This window comes from Choloepus didactylus, chromosome 8 (genome assembly GCF_015220235.1).
Source record: "Choloepus didactylus isolate mChoDid1 chromosome 8, mChoDid1.pri, whole genome shotgun sequence".
In the NCBI taxonomy this organism is placed as follows: domain Eukaryota; kingdom Metazoa; phylum Chordata; class Mammalia; order Pilosa; family Megalonychidae; genus Choloepus; species Choloepus didactylus.
The window spans coordinates 69,314,354-69,340,901 of record NC_051314.1 but is presented as its reverse complement, the minus strand read 5'-3'; the positions used below and the strand labels follow the sequence as shown (position 1 = coordinate 69,340,901).

At 40.3% G+C, this 26,548-nt stretch overlaps 1 protein-coding gene across 1 annotated transcript; it reads right to left on the bottom strand.

The window, feature by feature from the left end:
- Positions 1-215: 215 nt before the first annotated feature.
- LOC119542669 (translation initiation factor IF-2-like) lies at positions 216-6,239 on the bottom strand. The gene is made up of 2 exons (XM_037847383.1): positions 6,191-6,239; positions 216-1,553 (listed from the first exon to the last, which is right to left on the bottom strand). The coding sequence occupies exons 1-2, from the start codon at positions 6,237-6,239 to the stop codon at positions 748-750; spliced, it is 855 nt and encodes a 284-aa protein (XP_037703311.1). The 3' UTR covers positions 216-747.
- Positions 6,240-26,548: the final 20,309 nt, after the last annotated feature.

Here is a 26,548-nt window from a genome sequence, read left to right as displayed (position 1 = left end):
ATTTAGTAAATAAAAATACAGAAAGTCCAGTTAAATTTAAGTTTCAGATAAACAAATCCTTTCTGATACATGCCACATGTACTAAAAAGTTATTCGCTTATCTTAAATGCAAACTTTAAATAGACCTTGTGTATTTGGCAGCCCCTACTAACACTTAACTTTTTCTTTAAAATAATTTATTTACTTCCTACAAAAATCAACAATGGGAGGCAGAAAGTAAGGTGTCAGGGCCAAGAGCAGATGAGGTTCCACGGCAGTCAGCCTTTTCCCAAACTTGGTCTCAAGATAAAAAACAGTAGTCCCAGGAGCCTGCGCATTAGTGAGCCATGCAGCAGCTTTCCCGCCTGTTTTCTGCGGAATGCAGCTCCGTGGGCACGCCGCGGAGGTGGAGCGCATAAGGCTGCATCCTCTGTGCCGGAAACTTAAAACCTCGGCCAGAGTGCAACGTGTCCACTCAGGCGGCGGCGAGCGCCGCCATCTTCTTTGCCGGCAAAGGCCGGGAGAAGTTAGGGACCATTTAGCCCCAGTGGAGCGAATCTGGGGTATGTCCCGCGGCCTCAGCACTTTGATGACGTGGACCGGGGTCCCCCCTTTTGGGGCTGATTTCTACTGACACGTCCAAGCTTGCCAAGGGGGGGAAGAAGGGACGCCACCTCTGTCCCGGATGTAAGATGGCGGCGCGGGGGAGCGGCCTGGCGGGGCTGTCACGTGGTGGGGAGTAGCGCGCGAGCCTCCTTAAGTTGGTCTCTATGGTTCGGCCGGATACACTGGAGCAGCAGAGCGCGAGACGGGAGTTGTCTCCGCGCATGCAGAGCGAGAGGAACCGTCGCCGCCGCCACTCGGTCCGCCGCCCGGCTCGGTTTCAGTTATACGGGGTTTTTGTTTTGTCTCCTGCAGAGCCGTCCGGGATTTCCCCGAAGGGTGCTGGGGAACGGGTGGCCTGGGGACTTCCGGGCTGTGCCTGGGTCCCTTTATCGCGGCGCCGGAGCCGGTGGCCCCACCTGCGGGATGCACCCTGGGCGTTCGCCCAAGCGGAGAGCAGACCCCGCGGCGGGTGCGGGGAGCATCGCGCCAGTGGGGGCCCGGGCGCTTGTCCCGGCCGCAGCCCACCCCCCCACCGCGGGCTCGGGGCGGGAAGGGGACGCCGGTGGCGCTGTCCCACGACGTGGCAAGAGCACGGCAGAGACGATCGTGAGCTCCTGGAGGGCGAAGCGCGGGATCGCCGGTCCTTCCAGATCCAGTATGCGTGTGGCCGCGCCTTTGCCGCTCATTTCCTGCTTTCGAGCGGCTCGGGGAATGAGCTTCCCTCAGGGCGGTGAAGGGAACAGCGTTCTCCGCCAAGACCCTTCTGCACCATTTTTCTTTCCAGAGCTGTTGGTAACGAAGAGAACGCCTGGGCCAGCCTCCCCCGGGGGCCGGCGCCGCCGCTGGACCTGGCAGCTCCTTGGTCGCGCCGGGAACGGCCGAGCCGCGCGGCACTGGGCGGGGTCTCCGAACGCGGAGAAGGGGCGTCGGGCCGCGCGGCGGAGGAAGGACGGCGACCGCCAGTGCCGCTTAGGTCTGGCTCTCAGCAAGGTCCGGTGACTCCCCGACACCATGGCCCTGGCTGAGGTAGTAGTTTGTGCTGTTGGTCGGGTTGTGACATTGCCCGCTGTGGAGATAACTGCGCAAGCTACTGCCTTGCTAGTGCTGGTGATGCTCAGCGCCGCGAAGGACAATGGCTGGGAATCCCCTTTGTTTTCCGGGGCGCGGGGACATCCCGCGGAATCCCCGCTCCCGGCTTGCAGGGTCAGGGCGGAAACCGTTATTTTTACATATTCCTGGAGGGAGGGAAGGAAATGCGGGGAAGGGGCGGGGAGCGAGTGGCGATGATTTTTAAAGCTTGGGAAAGAAGCCATTGGATTCGCTTTTTACTCTTGAAGGAAGGAATGCAGTTGTTTAAGATATTCACATGAACAACTTTCCACTCAATAATTTTAAGACTTCTTTTAGTAGTTACCGCAGTATTTAATTTGTACCTGTTTTACTTCCTTCGTAAGCTATAGGTTGGCGTGGAATGAGCGATCTTACGCAGAACTAGCGTGAGGGGTGGGTGGGCAGAACAGTAGACCCTTTATTATGAAGTTTAGGTCTTCTTAACATTTGGGATTTTTTTAAATACGCTATCTTAGTAAATTTAAGATTTTTAAGAATGTAAACTAAAGCAATGAAAAGTTGGTTTAAACTTTGCAACTTCTTGAATGGGAAGATTGGATTTATAGTTATCAGATATTTTTATGTGTGGAGCAAATCAATAAATTATTTTCTTTTTACAGTATGCTGAGTGTTTTTTTCTTTTAGTTTAACTTTGGGGGTTCAAATAAACTCTGCTGGTGTGTATTGTTTTTGACCTTTGGTTCTCATGTTATGTAGTACTTTTTTATTGATAATATTGAATGTGTCGGGAAAGGATAAGGAGTTAAAAGTAAAGTTTCTGAGTAGTTTCAGTTTAAAATCTAATAACCACCGTTTTGATTCGAGGGTGACTACCACTCCTAAAAGGAAAATATAGTTTTTATAAAGGAAATGTGGTTTGGATAATTAAGTTACTTGGTTGTCTAAGTACCCTCAGGTCTGCATGGGAAAGAAGATAATTTTTTTGTTGTTTTGTTTTCACTGAGATAAATAGATGGTAAATTTTAATACTTTTCAAAATAATGTATCTGGCTTGGATTTATATGGAATAATATGCTTTGAATATAATCAAACAATTTGCTATGGTTTAATTTTTGGTGCTAACTGGAAAAAGATAATTTTTTACCAAGAAGGCAACACATATAAAAGGACATTTAAAAAAAAAAAAAAAAAAAAAACTGAAATCTTTTTGTCCCCTTCAGTAGGAGTTTGTTGCTTTTCTAATTCAAAAGTGATCTGCTTAGTGCACCCTGATTGGGTTTGGTTTAGCCTGGAAAGATGGTAGTACTTAACCTGACCTCATCAGGATGTATCTGCCTCATTGTGGGAAGGGCGGTAAAGAAATCTGATACTGAATCTTAAAATACAGAAAATTCTTAAATGTTTGCTAATAATTATTTTCATTTTCCAAGACACTTCATCAGCTAACCAAGCTAACTTCCATTTAACAAGTCATCTTCCCAACTATACTGTTTAACATTTTTTTTAGAGGTTCAACAGTTGTTAATCTGTATCCCAAAGTATTATAAATCTGCTGATAATTTATTGGGCTTTAAATGGGCCAGCAGATCAGAAATTCTCAGTCTCTTATACAGATAAAAAAATTTGTAGTTTGTCTTTTGCTTTTAAAATAATTTATTCCATAATTGTATGTTAATCATTGCCCACATAATAAGAAAATTATTGGAGTTACTGGATGTAAGGTACTTCCGTATGGTGGTGGTGTTTGCTAAATTAGAAAATACTGACCTCAGCCTGCTTGTTTTTAGTCCCATAGTTGAAATTCTATTCTAGTCTTTGATTATAGATCTTCTATCATCTTTTCACTTTTATATTTCCCTACACATTGGTGAAAATGACTAACAGAACATTTTTATGATTAGCAGTTTTCTACAAGTTGGATTTGCCTTATCAAAAACAAAACTTTCAGTCTTAGTAGTCACATTTGCTTGGCACAATTGACTTTTGTTATTTAAGTAATTTGTAATAGCAAAAAGCCACTGATGAGAAGGAATAAGGCAGTATTTTGAGTATCCTCTCTTAAGTACCGGGCCAAAGGAAAGCTGAGTTATTGTAATGACAGTTTAATAACTGCCATCCTTGATCTTGAGAAAAATGGAGGATGTGATGGTGTTACAGACATGTGAAGATTCTTGGGCAACACAGTTTTGCTTCATGCCTCATAGTTGCTGATTCTTAATACATAAAAAAATAGTTTATAAACTATTTAAAAATAAAATTACCTTTTTTATAGTAAGGAATAGGTAAAACTGACCAGCAGGGGTGCATTCGAGAGACATTGTGTCTGTGGAATAGCTGCAGAATTCTTGCTGGAGGCACCTGACAACCCATATTAGCTCTTCAGTGTGTACAAATAAGGTGCCAAGAAAGCTGTGAGATTTCTTTATAACTACATATTCTGTTTCCCTGTTGTTTATCTCCTCACACCCATTTAAAGAAATCTGATAGGGGCAATACCATTGGTCTACTTTCCCACTGAAAACTGCCTCTAATTTTTACAACAAAAGTCAAAAAAGGACAATCATTTTCAAAAATGAATGAAGCCAGATCAGTAGTACCCAAGAGGAGAATTATGATGGTTGCCATGATAAGATCTGAGAAGCCATCTGTGCCTCTGATATCTAAATAATTAAGGCAAAAATGTTAAAACTACCTGAATGATTATCTATTGCAGTTCATTAAATATTTTCATTAGATCATCACTGTCAGGTACCATGGGGAAAGCAAAATAATTGTATGGCCTGGTCATTGCCCCAGAGGAAGATCCAATTAGAAAAGATATAACATGAAGTACTTAGAGTCAAAATGGGCAGGTGAGAAAAACTTAGCATAAGTGTAGACTTTAAAATCTAGTTCACCTTTGACATCTGTAAAGGGTGGCAGAAAAGATTCCTTTATCCAGTGGGTGAAAATGCTGAGAGGAGAGAAATACGGAGTACTTAGAATAGATGGTGTAGTATAGAGCGTTCTCTTGATTATATTTGCTGCCTTTAGTAGTCAGTCTAAAAGTAGAATTGCGATCCTGGAGATGAGCAATACAATTTGTACTTGATACTGAGTGACGTTCTGGGTGGCATAGATTTTTATCTTGCATGATCTGCTATTAATATGCCAGGGATATCATCTGAATTGAAGGAAAATGCCACTGGTTCCATGTAGAACATAGTGTGTTTTCTTATCTCAAGTTGAGAGTTATTTTGCATAATGGTTTTTTATTAGTTACATTTTCATTTCACACTTGAAAAATACAATTCTTTAAAAGTGCTTTTTTGTTCAGATGCAATGGAATTGTGTCTCCAAAAGGCTTCTGGTTAATAAGCTTGTAAATGGGATTCTTTTAAACTATACTGTTGATACCCAACAGTCTAACTTTCGTTGTTTAATTATATCAAATGTGAACAAACCTAAGATATGAGTGTTGTTTTGGTTTTAAAGGTTTTTCTTCATTCTTCTTCAAACAACACTTTCTGAAAATATACTGTTTACTTTTAGACAGATTTCAAATTCACTTAGTCCCATTATAATTGAGAGTGTTTTATCACAGACGTAAAGATTTCTTGGAAGGCCAAATAATGTCAAATGTCACAGAGAAGTCAACTAAATTAAGGACTTAAAATTGTCTGCTGACATTGGCAAGTTACATCATTCATGTAGTTGCAGTGCTGTGTTTTTATTATAAATGAAAAATTTCTGGCAGCTTTCTAGTGTAATATAAGCCCAGTAATGCTCGTCTCATACCACTTTGAAAATAAATACCAAAAAAGTACTAAGATTCAGAGATTGCCATTTCAATGTTCTCTGCATAGTATTTATTAAATATAATATATAGTGTATGTATGTGTATAAAATATATAGTAAACAGAAGCATTATATAGATACAGGCACACATGCTAGTTGTAGTAGTAACACTGACTTAATGTTATCCTAATAAATGGCAGCAACAGCCAACTAAACTCTGAAAACAAATACATAAGCAAATGGGAATATTTTGCCCATTTTCTTTTTAAACATACTTGCATACTATTTAATAAGCCTTTAGGTGTTATCAGTATGAGCAGGGATCCTATCTGCCCTTAATTTCTTTTTAGTGAATGAAACTCATACAGAACACATATGTTCCAAGTAAATTATACAAACTATACCTCAGGGTAACTAAATAGTTGCAAGGGAAATGTTTGCATTATAGAACAATCCCAGCTTAAAAATGCTGAAGGTATGATAGAAATAGAATATTAGCCTTTTGCAACAGCTAATGAAATAATAGACCTAGGCAATGACGCTCTATGGCTGTCAAAACCATTTATTTAATAAATACATTGTCTACCTGCTATATGCCAGGCATCCTTCTAGGCACTAGGGAAATGTAAACAAAAATAAACAAAAAAACTGCCATTATTGGATTTATGTTCTGATTGGAATAAACTTCTTTATAATAATAATAACAAATACATACCAAGTACAGTCCTGGGAACTACCCATTGCCTTCCTGGGTTACCTTTAGCCAACTGTTCTGGAGTAACTTGCTCCTGGACCACCATTGGCATTGTGGTTGTGTTTAAAAAAAAAAAAAAGCAGTCATCTTCCCATTGATTTTTGTCATGATTTTACCTGAATTAAAGGAAAAAAAAATTAACAGTTTATACCCACCAGAGCTGCCTTCTAACACCCAAATTAGGAGTAGCATGGCATAAAGTGCTGCCACTGTCAGTGGACTTGTAAGACCTTTTGCCCTTTAAGAGTTTACTGTTTTGTAATCGATGTCTGACCACTCTGTGGAGAAATCTAGTTGATAGCCAACTCGACATTTTGTGATGTAGACTCCAAAGGTTATACTAGTATAGTATGGATAGGGTATTGAACAGGCCTCCTAGAATGCACCTCTGGAGCACAGGTGATGGATTGTTGCAATGGTACAAGCAACAGAGAGCTGAGTTTGTGCTTTGCTGGGACTGAGAACAGGAGAGAAAAGATCAAGTATTTCTCCTGCCTTTCTTATACAAACTATACCTCAGGGTAACTAAATAGTTGCAAGGGAAATGTTTGCATTATAGAACAATCCCAGCTTAAAAAAGCTGAAGGTATGATAGAAATAGAATAGTAGCCTTTTGCAACAGCTAATGAAATAATAGACTTAGGCAATGACACTCTATGGCTGTCAAAACCATTAAGTGCTGATGGGGAACTTTTTAATGCATTGATGAGGCTGACAACACCTGAGCCCTCTGATCAGCTTATCAATCTTAATATTACAAAAACAAAGACGATGAGAATTTTCATGCCTTCTGAGATAATGCAATAGAAATATGAATACCGTCTATGAAGTTCAAATAACTGAACTTTGACTCTCATTAAAACTTTAGAACTCACTACCAGTTGATAAGAAATTTAAGATACAGGGGAACATGTTAAATGACACCACATTTAAGGAATCATGCAAAAGCCACAGTGGAAAATTCTACAGGCAACCCAATTTCTTAAAAAAATAAATTGCAAGAAAAAAGAGGGCAGGGGAAGCTAACCGTTAAAGTGGACTTAAAGAGATTATCAGTCCATTGCATTGCATAGACCTTGTTTGGATCCTGATTTGATCAAAACCAACTGCAAAAACACATCTATGATTGCCAAAAGATGGAAATAACCCAAGTGTCCATCAACCAATGAATGGATAAACAAAATATGCCATATACAGTAAGCAGTAAAAAGGAATGAAATCCTGAAGCACACAACAGCATGGATGAAACTTGAGGACATTATATTGAGTGAAATAAGTCAGACACAAAAGGACAAATATAGTATGATCTCACTAATATGAGCTAGTTATAATATGTAAACTCATAGAGATAACATATTAGACTATAGGTTACTAGGAGAATGAGGCTGGAGAATGGGCAGTGGTTGCTTAATACGTGCAGAATTTTTAACTAGGTTGAATTTAAATGAGTGGAAATGGATAGAGGTGATGGTAGCATATTATGGTGAGTGTAATAAACAGTAAGGAATTATGTGCATGATTCTGGTTGAAAGGGGAAGTTTAGAGTCATGTATGTCTCCAGAAAGAAAGCAAGAAATTAAAACATGGGACTATATAACACAGGGAGCCCTGTGGTGGACAATGACTGTGATTAATAGTTTAAATATAAAAAAGTTCTTTCATGAACTAGAACAAATATACATCACTATTACAAGGAGTTAATAATAGAGTGGTATATGGAAAAAAATGCACTTATTGCAAAATATAGACTATAGTTAACAGTGATTTTTAAAATTTTTTCATTAATAGTAATAAATGTACTACACCAGTGATAGGGGTTAATAATAGGGGGGATAAAGGGTATGGGATGTTTTGAGTTTATTTGTTTGAGTAATGAAAATGTTCCAAAACTGATTGCAGTGATGAATGCACGACTATGTGATGATACTGTGAGCCATTGATTGTATATTTTGGATGAATTGTATGGTATGTGAATGTATGTCAATAAAGCTGCATTAAAAATCACAAATGAAAAAATATTTGAGACAATTGGAGGAATATAAATACTGACTGAATATTTGAAATGAATTGTTAATTTTTGATAATGATATTGTGCTTGTGTTTAAAAAAAATCCTTATCTTTTAGAATTTGCAAACTGAAGAATTGGCCAATTAAATAATATGATGTATTGAATTTGCTTCATGCTTCAAAATAATTCATGGGGGTAGGGGGTGGAGGAAATTGGATAGAAAAGAAACTTAACCTGTGTTGATATTTATTGAGCACGGGTAATGGGTACACGGGTTTTATACTATTCTATTTTTCTATAAGTTTGTAATGTTCCATAATAAAAAGTGAGAAACAAACAAAATAGGAGAAAGATGAGGATTTCTGTGGTGGACAGAGAATCAAAGAGAGGTATGAAAACACATATAAAAAGCACACACCAGTCAGCAGGATATGAATAAGTATTTTTACATTGCCTACCAGAGCACTTGGGAATACTACCTTGATCTCTGTCTATTACAGGATCAGTCAATATTCCTTATACTCTAGATGAAATGTGTTGGCTATTACAGTGGAAGTCCACATATGCCTACAACAGAGATATTATTGCTTAAATATACCTTACAATTAAAACTAATTATTAAAATAGAATTAATAAGGAATGTGCTTAGAACCTGTACTATTAATGTCTTATGTGAAAGTGCTATGTGCATGTATAAGATTTGCCTTTAATATTACCCTACTAATCATAACTTTTCATTTTAATATTGGTATTCTGCTCGTTTGATAGCCTTTTTTAGAACTATACCTTGTTTATTAGTGTATTTTTTTTTTTAATTCTAAAGTGGTCTAAGCAAAAGCAACTTACAGAAAAATGCTATCAATTTTTTTACTTGAACTGCTTTAGTAAGCTTAGTTATATTTTCCCTTTTACATGATCAACTTTAATAATTATAGAAATGTGTAAGATTTTTGCATTTCTACTTTTAAAATGATTTGATTCCTTAATTTTTTCTTAACTATCACTGTCTGTATATTTTTATCAATATGGCATGCAGGAGACTCTTACCAATTAGTTGATTAGTGCTTCTACATTATACACTATTAATCTAATAATCTGAATACTTAACCGAGTCATATTCTTATTTCAGATATATTAGCACACTGCAAAGGTTAAAAATATAAGCAACAATTTGCGATGGGTCAAAAAAAATCAATTAGCATTTTACTAAGCACAGAAAACATGTTATTGAATGCCTACCATGTGCCAGGCATGCATACACATGTAATAGAAATAATATAACATTGAAGGTAAAAATCTAAGCATTGTTGCAGGTATAAGAATTATTTAAATGTCAAAATAGCTTCATTATTAAATAGTTTTAATTTCAAAGTAAACATTGATAACATTTTAATTTAGTACCTCTGTGTATTTTTTAGTAAACCACTATCTGAACTCATTAGTAAGATTTTCTATTTAGCTGTGACCTTATCTACTTTACTCATGGGCATTTTCTAGTTTAACTCTGGGATTTCAGTTGTCTTAGAGGACTATTAACTAAATTGTCATTTGTATAGATATTACAACTACTAATACCTTTAGTATTCCCTGGAGACTGTCTGGGAGCCCTGTGGACTTCATGATGCTTTGACTAAATATTCCTTAAACTCTTTCTGATTCTGCCTTCTGACCCCCTCCCTTGTTAATTGAATATCCTGCTATCATTTTATTTTGGAGAATCAAAGCAGCTTTTTCCAGGGTTAAGCATTCTCCAAAGAGCAAGTCAGACCATCAACAGGATTTCAGAAAGCAGAAATTATAGAAAATGTAAGATAGTGTTTTCGTTTCCCAGGCTGCTATAATGATTACCACACAATGGATTTGGCTTAAACAACAGGAATTTATTGCCTCCTGGTTTTGGAAGCCAGAAAGGTTGCTTCCTCCTGGGTCAGTTAGTGTTCTTGCTGGCTGGTGATCCTTGGGTTCCTAGGCTGTCCCATCACATGGTGATGTCCTCTCCTTTCTCTTCTGGGTTTCCTTAACTTTCAATTCTGGGTCCTCCCTGTGGCTTTCTATGTATACAGTCTCCAGTAATAGGATTAAGACCCATCCTGATTCACTTGGCCATAACGTAATTTAAAACGACATCTTCAAAAGGTCCTGTTTACAGTGGTTTCACTCCCACAGGAAAGGGATTAAGATAAAAGCATGTTTTTTTTACTGGGGTACATAATTCAGCCCACCACAGTTATCTCAAAAGTTAATATGCAAGTTCTAAAATGACCTCAGGTCATTTTGGTCTAAGGTCCATCATTTTTCCTTTATCATGTCCCTCTTTTTTATTAGTAGAATAATCTTTATGGCTTTCCATGTGACTGTGACAAAAATAATATTCTCCTTCAGAAGTCACGGGCAGTTGGAGGTGGTTGTGATGAAATGTCAGGTCTTATGCATTTTTTAATGTAAGAAAATGTAAGCAAGAAAAATATGATGGTGGTTATAGGTCGATATGTAGTTTGCGCACCGTGGAACTACCAAAATGAGTTAGGGCGATGAGATGCATGTGGTAGAGCTGGGCTAAGTGAAAAGTCATTGTGGGGGCAAGATGGCATATTGAGGGTCTAAGAGAATGACAATGAGATTGTAGCCATCAAATTGCTAGAAAGAACATGGGATGTTTTCTTCCAGAATTGAGGGACTCTGGGAATAGAAAAGCCGTAAGAGCAAGAACAGGAAGAGTTCAATTTCACTATCAGGGCTGCCCCTGTGGATGAGCTTTGGGAAAAGGGTGAGTTTTTAGGAAAACTGGAAAAAGGATCTGGGATCATTCACTCATTCAGTCACTTATTTATTAGATATCACGATGAATAAGAATGAGCTCCTGCCCTCAAGGAGCTTTCCTATTTGAGGAAATAGACGTGTGTAAATAACTAATACAAAACACAATAGGACAAGTGCTGTGTAGATCTGTGTACAACAACCTGCCATAGGAATGTGGAAGAAAGACCAACAGACCTGGAGGATTAGCACAGGAGGCCTGGGAAATAACCAGGAATGGATACTTCTGGGTATAAGAACGGCACAGAATTTCAAGGAAAAGCGAGTAGCCTAATGTAGAAGTTATACAGGAATCTGGGGGTGGGGGGAGGGGGTTGTCTGTAGATAGGAAAGGTGGAAATATAGGTACAAGCTAGATCATGGATGGACTGCATTGAGCAGGAGTTTAGACTAATTTTTAGGAATAAGAAAACAGCTTTTGACAAGGGAGAGGAAAAGAAAACTGCACACACAAAACCTGAGATCAGGGAAGAAGGGTTGTTTATTATAGGAAGATAAGAATTGGTAAAGGGAGAGGGGGAAAAGGGAAGAGGGATTAGGAATATGGGAGATTGAATATATATTAGAAAAGGATTCATTGATAGGACAAGGTTCTGTGTTTTAGTATCTATTTACTCAATTTTACAAGGAAAAACTATATATTAGAAGAACCCAAGCCAGAGGTTAAAACATGGGGCTGTATGACTCAGTAAATCTTCTGGTAGACAATGACTGTGATTAACAGTACAAATATAAAAAAGTTCTTCCATGAACTACAACAAATATATGAAATTATTGCAAGGAGCCAATAATAGAGGGGTGTATGGGGCAAATGCACCTGTTGCAAACTGTGGACTATAGTTAACAGTAACATCTTAATATTCTTTCATCAACAGTAACAAATGTACCACACCAACGTTAAAGATCAATGATGGGGGTAATAAGGGGTATAGGATGTTTTGGGTTTTCTCTTTTTTTCTTTTTCTTTTGTTTTGTTTTTTGTTTTTTGTTTGTTTCCTGGAGTATTGCAAATGTTCAAAAATTGATTGTGGTGATGAATGCACAACTATGTCATGATACTGTGAGCTTTTGATTGTATACTTTGGATGGATTGTATGGTGTGTGAATATATCTCAATAAAATTGCATTAAAAAAAAGGAAACCTAAAGGTATGTTTGCTGTTTTGTCTATGGCCACCATCTGAAAACAGATTTAAAAATGCCTTAAAACAGGAGTCAACACACTTTTAATGTAAAGGGCCAGATAGTAAATATTTTAGACCTCGTAGACCATATGTGGTCTCTGTTGTGTTATGCTGCTGCTGCTGCTGCTTCAGCCCTTTAAAAATGTAAAAACCTGTCTTAGCTCATGGACTGTGTAAAAACAGGCTAGGGACCAAATTTGGCCTGTGGGCCATAGTTTGCCAGCCCTTACTTTAGAACTTAGCTTTCTTACTGATGGAATGTGTGGTTTCCTCTCTCACTCTCTTTCTCTTATTAAGTGAAGAAAGAAGTAGTAGATCTTTCTTGGGGAAAAAAAGAGTGGAATAATTTAAAACATTTTTGAATGTATGTGACCCTGACTGCTTTTTTCCATCATCACTCAGAGTTGTGACTATAACTGCCAACCATTTGGTGCCATAGGATATAGCATGGTTTCAATAATGGTTCTTAAGCCTTCCTCTCTGTCCTTTCTTTTTCTGTTTTCCAAATGCAGTGATTTAAAAACACATCTGCAAATTCTCGGACACTTTTTTATCAAAAACTAGAGCCTGTGTTCCCTTCCCTTGAACCCAGGTGGCCTCTGTGACTGCCTCAAGTAGCATGTGGCAGAAATGATACTGTGTGACTTCAGAGACAGGGTCATAAAAGGCGATACAGCTTATTCCTCACTCTCAGAACACGTTTTGGAGCCTGGAGCTGCCATGTAAGAATAGCTACCTTGAAGCTGCCATGCCAAACAGACCTTGGGGAGATCACGTAGAGATATAGAAAGATGTCTGAGGAAGCCCAGCTTTTCCCACTCCCAGGTATTTAGGTCTTCCCAGACCAGGTGCCATACATATGAACAAGCCAACTTTTAGATGATGCCACCAGTCACCATCTGGCTACACACTCCTGAGGCAGCCCAAGGAAGAACTGTCTGAGCCCAGTCAAACCCTAGAAACATGAGAGATAATAATAAAGTGGTGTGTTCTAGTTTGCTAATGCTGCAGAATGTAAAACACCAGAGATGGATAGGCTTTTATAAAACGGGAGTTTATTTCACTACACAGTTACAGTCTTAAGGCCACAAAGCGTCCAAGGTAACACCTCAGCAATCGGGTACCTTCACCGGAGGATGGCCAATGGCGTCCGGAAAACCTCTGCTAGCTAGGAAGGCAGCTGGCGTCTGCTCCAAAGCTCCGGCCTCAAAACGGCTTTCTCCCAGGACGTTCCTCTCTAGCAAGCTTGCTCCTCTTCAAAACGTCACTCACAGCTGCACTCCGTTCAGTCTCTTTGAGTCAGCATGTTTTATATGGCTCCACTGATCAAGGCCCACCCTGAATGGGTGGGGTCACACCTCCATGGGAGTATCCCCACCAAAGTCACCACCCACAGCTGGGTGGGGCACATTCCAAATCTAACCAGCACCAAAACGTCTGTCCCACAAGACCACAAAGATAATGGCATTTGGGGGACACAATACATTCAAACCGACACATGGTGGTTGTTGTTTTAAGCCACTTAGCTTTAGGGCAATTTGTTACACAGCAATAGATCATCATAACAGATTTGGGAACTTGGAAATGGGGTATTATAACAATACCTAAAACATACAGTAGTGACTTGAGCTGCAGGCATAAGCTGGAAGGGCCTTGAAGAGATTAGTGGCAGAAGCCCAATGACCTTTGAGACAGTCAGTGAGTGCTTCAAGGAAAGTGAGGGTAAAGTTAGTGAAAGCTGAGGGAAAAACCCTTATTAGCAAAACTGCTCCTGTGGTAATGTGGGATAGAAAATACACTCATTGAACTGCTGGATTTGCCTGAAGAGTTTTCCAGACTTAAGGTTGAGATTTTCAACTGGATTTTTTTTCCATCTCTGTATCAGAAAGTATACAGAGTGATGAGCTAGGAAAACATTATTCAGTCTTCACTAAAAATTTGGAGGAAGTATAAAGGAGTCAGAATTGGGTTCAAAAATAAAATCTTTTGCTAATTACTAGTCTCTCACAGCAGAATATTCACCAAGTAAAAAAGGACCTCAGGATAAAGATCAAATTCAGAGCCCTGTCAGGAAAAAGGGTAAAAATGAACCAAGGATTTAACTATAAAATACTTTATTAAGACCTCAGAGGTGGTGTCTCCTGGATTCTTGCAAAGAGACAAAAGGCTAAGCCTTAAGGATACGCTCCATTAAACTAGGATTCTGAGACCCTTAAGGGAATCCATCCACAACAGCCTTACAAAGAACCCATCATACACAGTTTGTGGATGTGTGTCTTTTGTCTAATGGAGTAAACCCCGATAAGATTCATAGGAAACCCACAAAGCTTTTAAGAAAATTATACTTACAGAATTACCACCAGCTTTAACCATAGGGACAGAGCTAGCTTTAAAATGAAAAGAGGACTTTGGGTCCCTGAACTTTTACAGGCAGGAAGCAGGTTCTTCAAACTACTCAAATTTAAACATGGCCATATTTTATGGAATAGGAATGGTAATTCAGAGGATAAACTAATTGCCCAGAGGCCAGAGCCAAGAGCTGAAAATGATTCAGTAGGACTGAACACAAATCAAGGAATTGGCAACATGTGCCCAGCTAAATTTCAGAATTCCTCTGGACAAGTGACTGTTGTGTGCCTCTAGTTCTCCACCTTTTTGAATGGGACTGTCTACAGTGGTTATCCTGTGACCGTCCCACCATGTAGGGTGGGGGTAGGGGAGACAGATAATTTGTCTCTTTAGACTTTCAGACCTAGAGGAATGGTCTTGAGGAGCTGTGCTTACAGGACCACACCCATAAGGATCTTTAAACACATCTGGACCTGATTTAGTTGATGAAATCCTGGACCTCAAGCCTGGGCCTGCTGTCTTAATAGGTGATAAATTTGGAAGGTATTTGGAAGGAGTGGATATATTTTGGATGTGGGCAGAATGTCAATACTTTATGACCTGAGGGAAGACCGTGGTAGTTTAAAAATGTGTTCACTAATTCTTTGACACTCCTCCCAAGAAGAAGTATAGTCTATCCCCTTGAACCCAGAAGAAGTATAGTCTATCCCCTTGAACCCTGGATCTTTGTGACTGAATATGGCAGAAGTGACATTATGACCCTGAAGCTGGAAAATAAAAGGTGGTACAGCTTCCATCTGGTTAATTCTCAGGACATGTGCCTTGAGTCCTGAGCTGCCATGTAAGGAGACCACTTACCCTGAAGCCACCATGCTAGAGAGACCACATGGAGAGACCACAAGGAGATAGAAGAGGCCCAGATGATTGAGTCTTCCCAGCCCAGGCACCAGACATGTGAGTAAGGCAACCTTCAAATGATTCCAGCACCAGCCACCAGGGGAATGACCCCAAATGGGAACCACCTGGCTGAGACCAGTCAACCCTCAGCCTCATGAGAGGAAATAATGAAATGGTTGTTTTGCACCACTGGTTTTGGGATGACTTATTATACAGTAATAGAAAACTAGAACCACCAGCAAAACTCTGAATATATTTGTTTCGCCTTCTGCCACATTGCATAATTGACTCTGGTTAATGAACCTGTTGGCAAGTACCCTGTCTCCTGTTCTAGATTATTCTGTAAGGAGGACTATTGCTTCTTGTTCTTTCTTTCTTTTTATAACTCTTATATCATATAATAAAAGACTGCAAAAGTATGTTTGAATGTTAACTTGAATAACTATAAATAATATAAAAGTTTTCCTTCCTCCTGAATCTTCTATGTCAGTGTATGGCAAGTACTTAACACAGAGCCTAGCTGGCACTTTATTGTATTTTGTAAATGTTAGTTTCATTTCTCATTCTTTTTCCCTGTCAGTGGAATTACCCATGATATCTGGTGTCCTTGTGCTGTCTTCTAGTCTATCAGGGCTCCCACCTCTGCAACCCTCCTCTCCACCCCACCAGCCCCAGCTTCTCCACATGCTCCAGACATTTTCTGACCTCCTATGATCATCCAAACCCTGAACTTGCCTATATTATTTTCTTAAAAACTTACATAGTGACTAGATAGTGAATATGAAAAATGCTAAAGTGTTCATGCAAACATTTTACTTGAGTGTTTGCAATAGCAACCTTCAGAATTTACCCAGTGGAGTAAACAGAAAATTTCAAGCACTTTTATAGGCTACCTGAGTCTATTTTGGGTAAGGATCCTGAAGTTGACACTCAAGTCATAGCATACATGTTCTTTTCTAACGGAAACTTGGCATTTTTTAGTGATATAATGCAGTGTAGAAGACTGCGCTGAAATCTGTCCTGGCTCCTCTCCATCTTAGGGGCCATCTGTGAAGCTTTGGAGTCTAGGCCAAATGCATCCGTTGTCTCCTCCTCTCCAGCATTTTTGTACACGTTTCTAATCTAAGTAAAAGGAATGACAATAGCAATGTTGAAGGGAAAGGCCTAACAGGAAAAGGATTTTTAAAGGAAGAGGGACTCTAAAAAAGGAGGGCAGTTTTACCTGAATTAGAAATTAAATATGCTTATGTAATTCTGTGAGTCCTTGAATATATGTACATAAATACACTTTCCTTTAACTAACCATTATTATTATCACCACGTGCCCTCTCCCCGCATTGCAGTGGCTACAGTGAAGGTAAGATAAATTAGAGCAGCTCCTTATTCTGAAGGACTGGTTTCAACAATACTTTGGTGCTATGCACAGTGTGGGGCCTGGGGAAATGTTCTGATTTGCCAAACATTAGGGAAGGTTTTTGTATGATATTAGGTCATGTTCTCTTACTACAATGCATATGCATCCTCAGATTTAAAAATAATACTAGAGTTCTCGGGAAAACTGAATTACATCAACAGCAGCATCTTTCTGTAAACTAAAAGCTTGCGAAGACTTAATAACAAAAGAAACTAACTTTAAGAATGAATTTATTACTAAGTGAATTTAATTCACAAAGACAATTTTCCTTAATAGGCTATTGTCGGTTTTGGCTTTGTTTGTTTTAATTAACAATTTTAGTTTGGTTTGATCAAATATTGAATTTGATTTCAAAGATACTCCTCTAAGGATGCACTCTAAAGGGGCCAATTAAATAATGGAACATCATAGTTTCCAAGTTTTGCCAAGCAATGCTCTCCAGTCTTTCCATGGCAAAAGTATGAGTGGCTTTTTCAGTGCTCTACATAGTTGTGGTACTACACTCTTACACAAATAAATGTGCTTTGCTTTGTTTTCTTCGTTGCTCGATTGGGTCATATCTTCCCTCTTCTCGTTTGCCTAGTTTCTTCATTTCTTTCCAAGTAACTATAATAATTTCCTAGGGCTGCTGCAACAAAGTACCAAAAACTAGGTGGCTTAAAGCAACAGGAATTTATTCTCTTGTAGTTCTGGAGGCAAGAAATCTGAAATCAAGGTTTTGGCAGGGCTATGAGGATCCTTCTTTGCCTCTTCCAGCTTCTGAGGCCTCTGGTGGTCGGCTCAATCTGTGCCTCCTCCTTCCCTCTCTATCTGTGTGTCCGTGTCCAAATTTTCCTCTTCTTTTAAGGACACCAGGCTACTGGATTAGGGCCCACCTGAATTCAGCGTGACCGCATCTTAACTTGAGTTCACCTGCCAAGACCCTGTTTCCAAATAAGATCACATTCACAGGCACTGGGGATCGGGACTTCAGCATCTCTTTTTGGGGGGACACAATGCACCCATATCAGTAAGGTGCCGCTCTCTGTGGGGAGAGGTGATGTGGCACAGAAACAGAGACAGACTCACAATTGATGTCCTGCTGATCCTTAGGAGGGTCTAGGCAGCTCACTAATCAGGACATTGGAGGAATCGGTGCTGGTTCGGAGATAGAGGATTGAGGAGGCACGGACAAAACCTGAGGACCTCAGGAGCATGGCAATGGAACCCCTATATATTTTCATTGCCACCACTTACCTTACAGACATTCAATGATTCAGGAATAAGTTACCCTGTGCAAGACGAAGCAAGGGCTTTAGAGTCAGGTAACCAGGGGGTTATTTCCTATCCCTGCTATTTAGCAGCTGTGTGACCTCAGATGAATTCCTTAATCTCACTGAGCCTCAGTTTCCTTGTTTGTAATACCTTCCATGAGAGGTCATTCTGAGGATCACAGATAATAAAGAGTCCACAAAGTCATGACACAAAGAAGATGTTCAAATAAATGGTAGCTATTTGCAGTAGCCTAAAAGTTCTCTTTCAAATGCTTAGCACACCCACATAATCTCAGTCTTAATCTCTCTCACACAGACATCCATACCCAGACACACACAAGCATTTACCTCGGTAAAAGATAAAAAGCCAAAAGGTATTCTTTTCTTTAAACAAGTATTCTTTGGTAATTTTAACTGTCTCCCGTGTCTAATTGTGCTGTCTACCAACATCGTCAAAAACAACAGCCAATCCAAGTCCCTTCTTGTTGCCTGAAGTCTAGCTAGTATGAGACTTGCATACTCTTCTTATTTGCTAGTAATTGAAGCATCTTTGGATTACACTGCTGAGATTGTCAAATAAATGGCCCGAGGTCATTTTGCATGAAAGCCTTCCAGTTGTACAGAAACGGTAAAACTGACCCAAACAAATGGCTGGAGTCCCCTGGGACTGCAGATCTGTATGTTACCCCATCAGTAGAGCACCAAACCCCTTTTTCCTGTCTGGATTGTCTTTCAAGGCAAGGATGCAAGAACATTGAGAACTGTGTAGCCATGGTAGGAAGAAGGTGGTGCCAGGACTGGCTGAGACTGTGCTGTAGCCTGCAGTATTGCTATTGTGACAAGTGCCTTTTTAGTCAAAAGCAATAAATCTTCCCTTGTTTAAATGACAGATGGTTAGGTTACTTCTGTTTCCAGCAAACCTATAAGGGGAAAAACAAACAACTGACATTAAGAGTTCTTGGTTGTCAAGAATACTAGGAAAAGAAATTGAACAGTATAGTTTCAGTAAGGTCACATTTTTTTTTTTCCCCTTTTGACTTGTTAATGTGTTGTAATACATTGATTGATTTTCTTATGTTGAACCATCCTTGCATGCCTGGAATGAACCCCACTTGGTCATGGTGTATGATTTTTTTAATGTGTCTTTGGATTCAATTTGCAAGTATTTTGTTGAGGATTTTTGCATCTATATTCATTAGGGAGATTGGCCGGTAGTTTTCCTTTTTTGTAGCATCTTTGCCTGGTTTTGGTATTAGATTGATGTTAGCTTCATAAAATGAGTTAGGTAGTGTTCCATTTTCTTCAACGTTTTGAAAGAGTTTGAGTAAGATTGGTGTCAGTTCTTTCTGGAAAGTTTGGTAGAATTCCCCTGTGAAGCCATCTGGCCCTGGGCATTTATTTGTGGGAAGATTTTTGATGACTGATTGGATCTCTTTGCTTGTGATGGGTTGGTTGAGGTCTTCTATTTCTTCTCTGGTCAGTCTAGGTTGTTCATATGATTCCAGGAAATTGTCCATTTCCTCTACATTATCCAGTTTGTTGCCATACAGTTGTTCATAGTATCCTCTTATAATTTTTTTAATTTCTTCAGGATCTGCAGTTATGTCACCTTTTTCATTCATTATTTTGTTTATATGGGTCTTCTCTCTTTTTGATTTTGTCAGTCTAGCTAGGGGCTTGTCAATCTTGTTGATCTTCTCAAAGAACCAACTTTTGGTGATATTTATCCTCTCTATTGTTTTTTTGTTCTCTATGTCATTTATTTCTGCTTTAATCCTTGTTATTTCTTTTCTTCTACTTGGTTTAGGATTGGTTTGCTGTTCATTTTCTAGCTTCTTCAGTTGATCCATTAGTTCTTTGATTTTGGCTCTTTCTTCCTTTTTAATATATGCGTTTAGTGCTATAAATTTCCCCCTTAGCACTGCTTTTGCTGCATCCCATAGGTTTTGGTATGTTGTGTTCTCATTTTCATTCGTCTCTATATATTTAGCAATTTCTCTTGCTATTTCTTTTTTAACCCACTGATTGTTTAGGAGTGTGTTGTTTAACCTCCAGGTATTTGTGAATTTTCTAAGTCTCTGATGGTTATTGACTTCTAATTGTATTCCATTGTGGTCAGAGAATGTGCTTTGAATAATTTCAATCTTTTTAAATTTATTGAGGCTTGTTTTATGTCCCAGCATATGATCTATTCTGGAGAAAGTTCCATGAGCACTAGAAAAGCATGTGTATCCTGGTGATTTGGGATGTAATGTCCTGTATATGTCTGTTAAATCTAATTCATTTATCAGATTGTTTAGGTTTTCAATTTCCTTATTGGTCTTCTGTCTGGTTGATCTATCTATAGGAGAGAGTGATGTGTTGAAGTCTCCCACAATTATCGTGGAAACATCAATTGCTTCCTTTAGTTTTGCCAGTGTTTCTCTCATGTATTTTGTGGCACCTTGATTGGGTGCATAGACATTTACGATTGTTATTTCTTCTTGCTGAATTGCCCCTTTTATTAGTATGTAGTGGCCTTCTTTGTCTCTCAAAACATCCCTGCATTTGAAGTCTATTTTATCTGAGATTAATATTGCTACACCTGCTTTCTTTTGGCTGTAGCTTGCATGAAATATTTTTTTCCATCCTTTCACTTTCAGTTTCTTTGTGTCCCTGTGTCTAAGATGAGTCTCTTGTATGCAACATATTGATGGTTCATTTTTTTTTGATCCATTCTGCTAATCTATATCTTTTAATTGGGGAGTTTAATCCATTTACATTCAACGTTATAACCGTGAAGGCATTTCTTGAATCAGCCATCTTATCCTTTGGTTTATGTTTGTCATATTTTTCCCCTCTGTCTATTAATATCCTTTATTGTACCCATACCGAATCTCTTTAGTACTGAACCTTTCTCCAAGTCTCTCTGTCCTTTCTTTGTTTCTCTGTCTGTAGGGCTCCCTTTAGTATCTCCACTAGGGCAGGTCTCTTGTTAGCAAATTCTCTCAGCATTTGTTTGTCTGTAAAAAATTTAAGCTCTCCCTCAAATTTGAAGGAGAGCTTTGCTGGATAAAGTATTCTTGGCTGGAAATTTTTCTCACTCAGAATTTTAAATATATCATGCCACTGCCTTCTCGCCTCCATGGTGGCTGCTGAGTAGTCACTACTTAGTCTTATGCTGTTTCCTTTGTATGTGGTGAATTGCTTTTCTCTTGCTGCTTTCAGAACTTGCTCCTTCTCTTCTGTGTTTGACAGTGTGATCAGTATATGTCTCGGAGTGGGTTTATTTGGATTTATTCTATTTGGAGTTCGCTGAGCATTTATGATTTGTGTATTTATGTTGTTTAGAAGATTTGGGAAGTTTTCCCCAACAATTTCTTTGAATACTCTTCCTAGACCTTTACCCTTTTCTTCCCCTTCTGGGACACCAATGAGTCTTATATTCGGACGTTTCATATTATCTATCATATGCCTGAGGTCCATTTCGATTTTTTCAATTTTTTTCCCCATTCTTTTTTTTATGCTTTCATTTTCCATTCTGTCATCTTCGAGGTCACTGATTCGTTGTTCAACTTCCTCTAGTCTTGTACTATGAGTGTCCAGAATCTTTTTAATTTGGTCAACAGTTTCTTTAATTTCCATAAGATCATCCATTTTTTAATTTAGTCTTGCAATGTCTTCTTTATGCTCTTCTAGGGTCTTCTTGATTTCCTTTGTATCCCGTACTATGGTCTCATTGTTCATCTTTAGTTCTTTGAGTAGCTGCTCTATGTGCTGTGTCTCTTCTGATCTTTTGATTTGGGTGCTTGGGCTTGTGTTATCCATATCGTCTGGTTTTTTCATATGCTTTATAATTTTCTGTTGTTTTTGGCCTCGTGGCATTTGCTGAACTTGATAGGGTTCTTTTAGGATTTGTAGAGCAATTGAAGTCCTTATCTCTAATTTATCAGATCTACAGCTTTGTGGAGTACACGTTCTCTAACTAACCAGCAGGTGGCGTCCACGAGCCACCTGTTCTCCACAAGCCAGTTCTCCCCTGCTTAGCCTTTTTGGTGAGTGGGGGAGTGAGTCTTGTGGGGCCCAATTGGTGTACCAAGCTTGCGTGTGTAGTTGGTGTTGCCTGCCCTGTATGTGGGGCGTGTTTCTGGGCAGTCAGGGAGGGGAGGGTGGCTCTAACAATCAAATCTCCCTGGTGATCCTAGAGTTTTAAAGGTGCTGCAATAGTCTAATCCTTCAGTTCAGTCCTGCCACAGTTTGTCTCTGCCAGTGACCCACAAGTCCTTGGTATTGGCGTATGGCTCCTGAGACTTGCAGGTGGGCCCCTCTTCCAGGCCGTGCACCCCGGGTCCTCTGTTGAGGGATGACTGTGCTATGTCACAGGTGAGTGCCGTCCCCCCAGGGTAGTTCTGGGCTGCTGGCCTGTGTAGGGAGGCTCCCAGTCTGCTGAAATGATGGCTGAATGGGGCTTTGTTAATTCACACTGCTCTACCTTCCCAACTCTGGGACAATCAGCTGAGGTTGCAGGGAAGGCTAATGTCCATGCCCGGTTTTGTGGTGTGTGCCTGTTATTTGAAGCACTTCCGTCACACTGGGTTGTCTGGGGCAGTTCTGGGCTATGGGGCTGGCAATGGGCAGGAGTGTTTCCTGTCCACCAGGATGATGGCTGTGAGTGGACACCCCCCTTTTCTTGGGAAGTTGTGGTGTTTAGTGAATTTTCTCAGCCACTGGATTATTGCGTTTTGTCTCAGAGCTCTCCTAGTTCTGCTCTTGACTTGACCTGCCCAAATTGCAAGTCTTTGAAGCTTTCCGTATTGGGCTTCTTAGAGTAATTGTTTTAGAAAAAGAAAAAAGGATTAAAAAAAAAAAAAAAAAAAAAAAAGGGCCCTCCTCAGACATCTAATGGGTTATTGAAATGCTAAGAGACAAAGCAACCAGGGCCATTAAGGAAAGGTCCACAGGGCAGAGAGATCAGCTTTTCTTCAGGATTTGCATATGCGCCTCAGGGCCTGAGCTCAAGCCTGAGCTCTGCCCTTTGCCTTTCTATGTTCACCAGAACTCCAAAAATCCTCCGCTTTTATTTTGGAGTTTTTCATGTTGTTTTTTTTCTATGCCTGTCTCCTCTCTGCTGGGCTGGCTGCTCTCAGATTCTCTGGTGTCTGGTCTCCGTCTATCTGTGGTTGGAGTTTGGATCAGCAGAATGAGTTTCCGATAAGGGCTGCCACTGCAGTTCTCCCTTCTCCTTCCCGGAGCTGACAGCCCCTCCTCCCATGGGACTGAGCCTGGCAGGGAGGGGCGCGGGTCCCCTGGCCGCAAAAACTTACAGATTTCGCTGATCTCAGCAGTTCCACGTTTTCATGAGTGTTGTATGAAGTATGCCCAAAGTCAGATTGCTCTGTGGTGTCCAGTCCACGCAGTTCCTGGCTTTCTACCTACTTTCCTGGAGGAGTAACTAAAACATACAGCTCACCAGTCTGCCATCTTGCTCCGCCTCCCCAGTAATGTCCACATAGTTTTTGTGGTTGTCAGAATAATGGCCCTCCAAATGGCCACATCCTAATCCCTGGAACCTGTGAATATGGTAGGTTATATGGCAAAGGGGAATTAAGGTAGCAGATGGAATTAAGGTTGGTAATTTACTGACCATAAAGAAATTATCTTGGATTATCCAGATGTAACCAACATAATCATAATATAATCCCAGGAGTCCTTAAAAATTGAAGAGTGGGGCAGAAGTCTAACCAGTATGAGACTGGAGTACCCCTCTTTGTTTGTTAGCAATCGAAGCATCAGTGTGTCACACTGCTTGAATTGTCAAATAAATGGCCAGAGGTCATTTACCATGACAGTCTTCCAGTTCTGCAGAAATGATAAAACTGACCCAAACAAATGGCTGTAGCCCCTTGGGACTGTGGATGTATCAGAGAAGGAGATATGACAAGAGAAGAAAGGTCAGAATGGTGCAGGAAGATGAAGGAGGTGGGGGGGGGGAATGAGTCAAGGAATGTGGGCAGCCTCTAGAGGCTAGAAAAGGCAAGGAAACAGATTGTTCCCTAGAGCCGTCAGAAATGAACACAGCCCTGCTGACATCTTGATTTTAGTCCACTGAGAACCATGTCAGACTTCTGAGCTATGAAACTATTAGATAAGTTTTTGTTGTTTTAAGCCATTAAATTTGTGATTTGTTACAGCAACCATAAAAACTTAACAGTTGTACTGTGAACTATCTGAAAGTGATGAACCCAAATTTCATCTCTTCTCCCTATCCAAGACAGAGGTTCTACTAACAGTGAAATGACAAAGCAAAGACAAGTCAGGGAAAAGCAGCAGCAAAGGGCCTGGCTGGAAAACAGTGGTCCCTGTTCAATTCATGTCTTAGCGTTTACCGTACACCCTGCTAAAACCTTGTGAGTTCTTCCCCCATTAACTGTGTCTTGATGCTGCCTCAACTTTTTTTTTCCTTTTTGCTTGCTGTGATCCCCTTCTTCCTCATTTTTCTCTTCTTCCATTTCCCCAGTTGTTTTCATCTCCAGTTCCTCCACCTCCCCTCTTATAGAAGCTGGCAATGGCCCAAGCTAGTAAAAGGAAAATGGACATCCTACCAGCTCACTCTCCGACTTAGGCCCTGGGAAAGAATCATGAATGAAAGCTTGTGAGGAACAAAAGGACTGTGTGCAAAAAGAGGCATCTGAAAACAGTAAGTAGAGGAACATCATATCACCTATTAAGGGCCACCCCATCTCATTGACTTCCTGTCACCTTTTTCCCTAGAGAAGTTACTGCAATGTACTACACACCAGGACTGAGTTTAAATATTATTTCTATGCTCTCCTATGCGCCTCCATTTCTCTAAATAGTTAACAATACACTTAGAGCTCCTGGGGCAGAGTTTAGAATGCGGAGTTAAATACTGCAAGCTTTCCTGGCCCCATCCCCATCTGCGATCTGTAAAAAATTTAAGATATAGTACTATTTAAGATAGTCAAACACTCATTGAGCCTCCACTGTGTATTTGGCAGAGCACCACATGTAGCCTAACTCATGGTGGTGTGCAGCAAGCAGCAGGGCCAGTGGAGCCTGCATTCTGGAGAATGATCTCTCCAGTATCATTATAAGTAGTTGGCATTTCCTTGGTAATAGCATATCAGCAACTTATTGGAGGTGGTGTCCTATAGACCTGAGCTCATCTAAGTTAGACAAAAACACCAAAATCAAAATTTCTTCCCCTGAAGGTTAGCTGGTGACTCTGTGTACCTCCAAAGGCTAAAATCACTTCTTCCTTTGGAGTCAGGTGGGTGCTTCCTGGGCTTGAGGAAAGCATGCTCTACCTTGTTTCCATTTTCTTGCTACCTTGGATGAGCTCTCTCAGGTGAGCCAAGTGGTGTACTTTGATGCCACTTCAACCTGTGTTGTCATTTTATAAGTTTTATCAGATGACTTTATATTGGACACAACCAAATCTTTAACAGGGAGGATATGGCAGATTTCTCACCCCATCGTGTTCTAGGCGTACCCTCTACCAGGGCTACATCTTCATTCATTCGGGGTGAAGGGGGACATTTACAATGTCTAATTCTGATCACCTGGATTGTTATGGCTCTCTAACTGGTCTCCATGTCTTTCTTCTTTCCCTCCTCTAATCTTGCCCATGAACTTTCTTTTTTTGAGCAAGACCCAAGAGGGAGTCCTTTAATAGAGATCGATAGAGAGACAGGAGACAGACAAGAGCCCCGACGGCCTGCTCACATACACACTCACTGGTTCCACCCCATGCCACCAGTACCTGGCCCACGGGTAGATACGGGAAAGGTGTTTTTACAAAACATGGTTGTAGTAATTCTTCACTGTCATGGACAAAGGGGACTTGGAAGAGCAGCCTGCTGGAGAATTTCCATGCAGAGCTGGGCCGGGAACCCCAGCATGCCATCCAGGGAGCTCGCTGTCCCCTGGGCGCTGTCCGCCCAGGGAAAGGAGCACAGAGAATCCCGGCAGTGCCAGGCAGAGGTGTGCTTCCTTACATAGCGTCTCCTTTTTTCCAGCTTGTGGTGTGTCTACACTCGGTACAATGTTGTGTTTTACATATCTCCTGCCCTTCAGACTCTTGCCGGAAACAGCGTGGGGAAGAAGGACTGAACATCGCAGATAGGGCGGGCTGGGAGAGTACCTGTCCCCACAAAGGCTGGAGTTCAACATGGTTCCCAGAGATGGAGGGGGTGGTGAGGGGTAAACGCTTAAGTATTAACTTTTGGTTGTCGCCTCGATATGTTTTGGAGGCGTTTTGGTTCTTTTGGTTTCTGTGTTCTTAAATATCTTTTCCACTCACACTTGGGCATTTTGGATGCAAGTCAGCTAGTGGGTTTTCTAGAATGTAGTTAAAGCTAGAAACCTACACTGTCACTTTACTGAGATTTCTGAGGATACTTTTCATATTACCTTGATGTAGCAGTAATGTGTTTATGC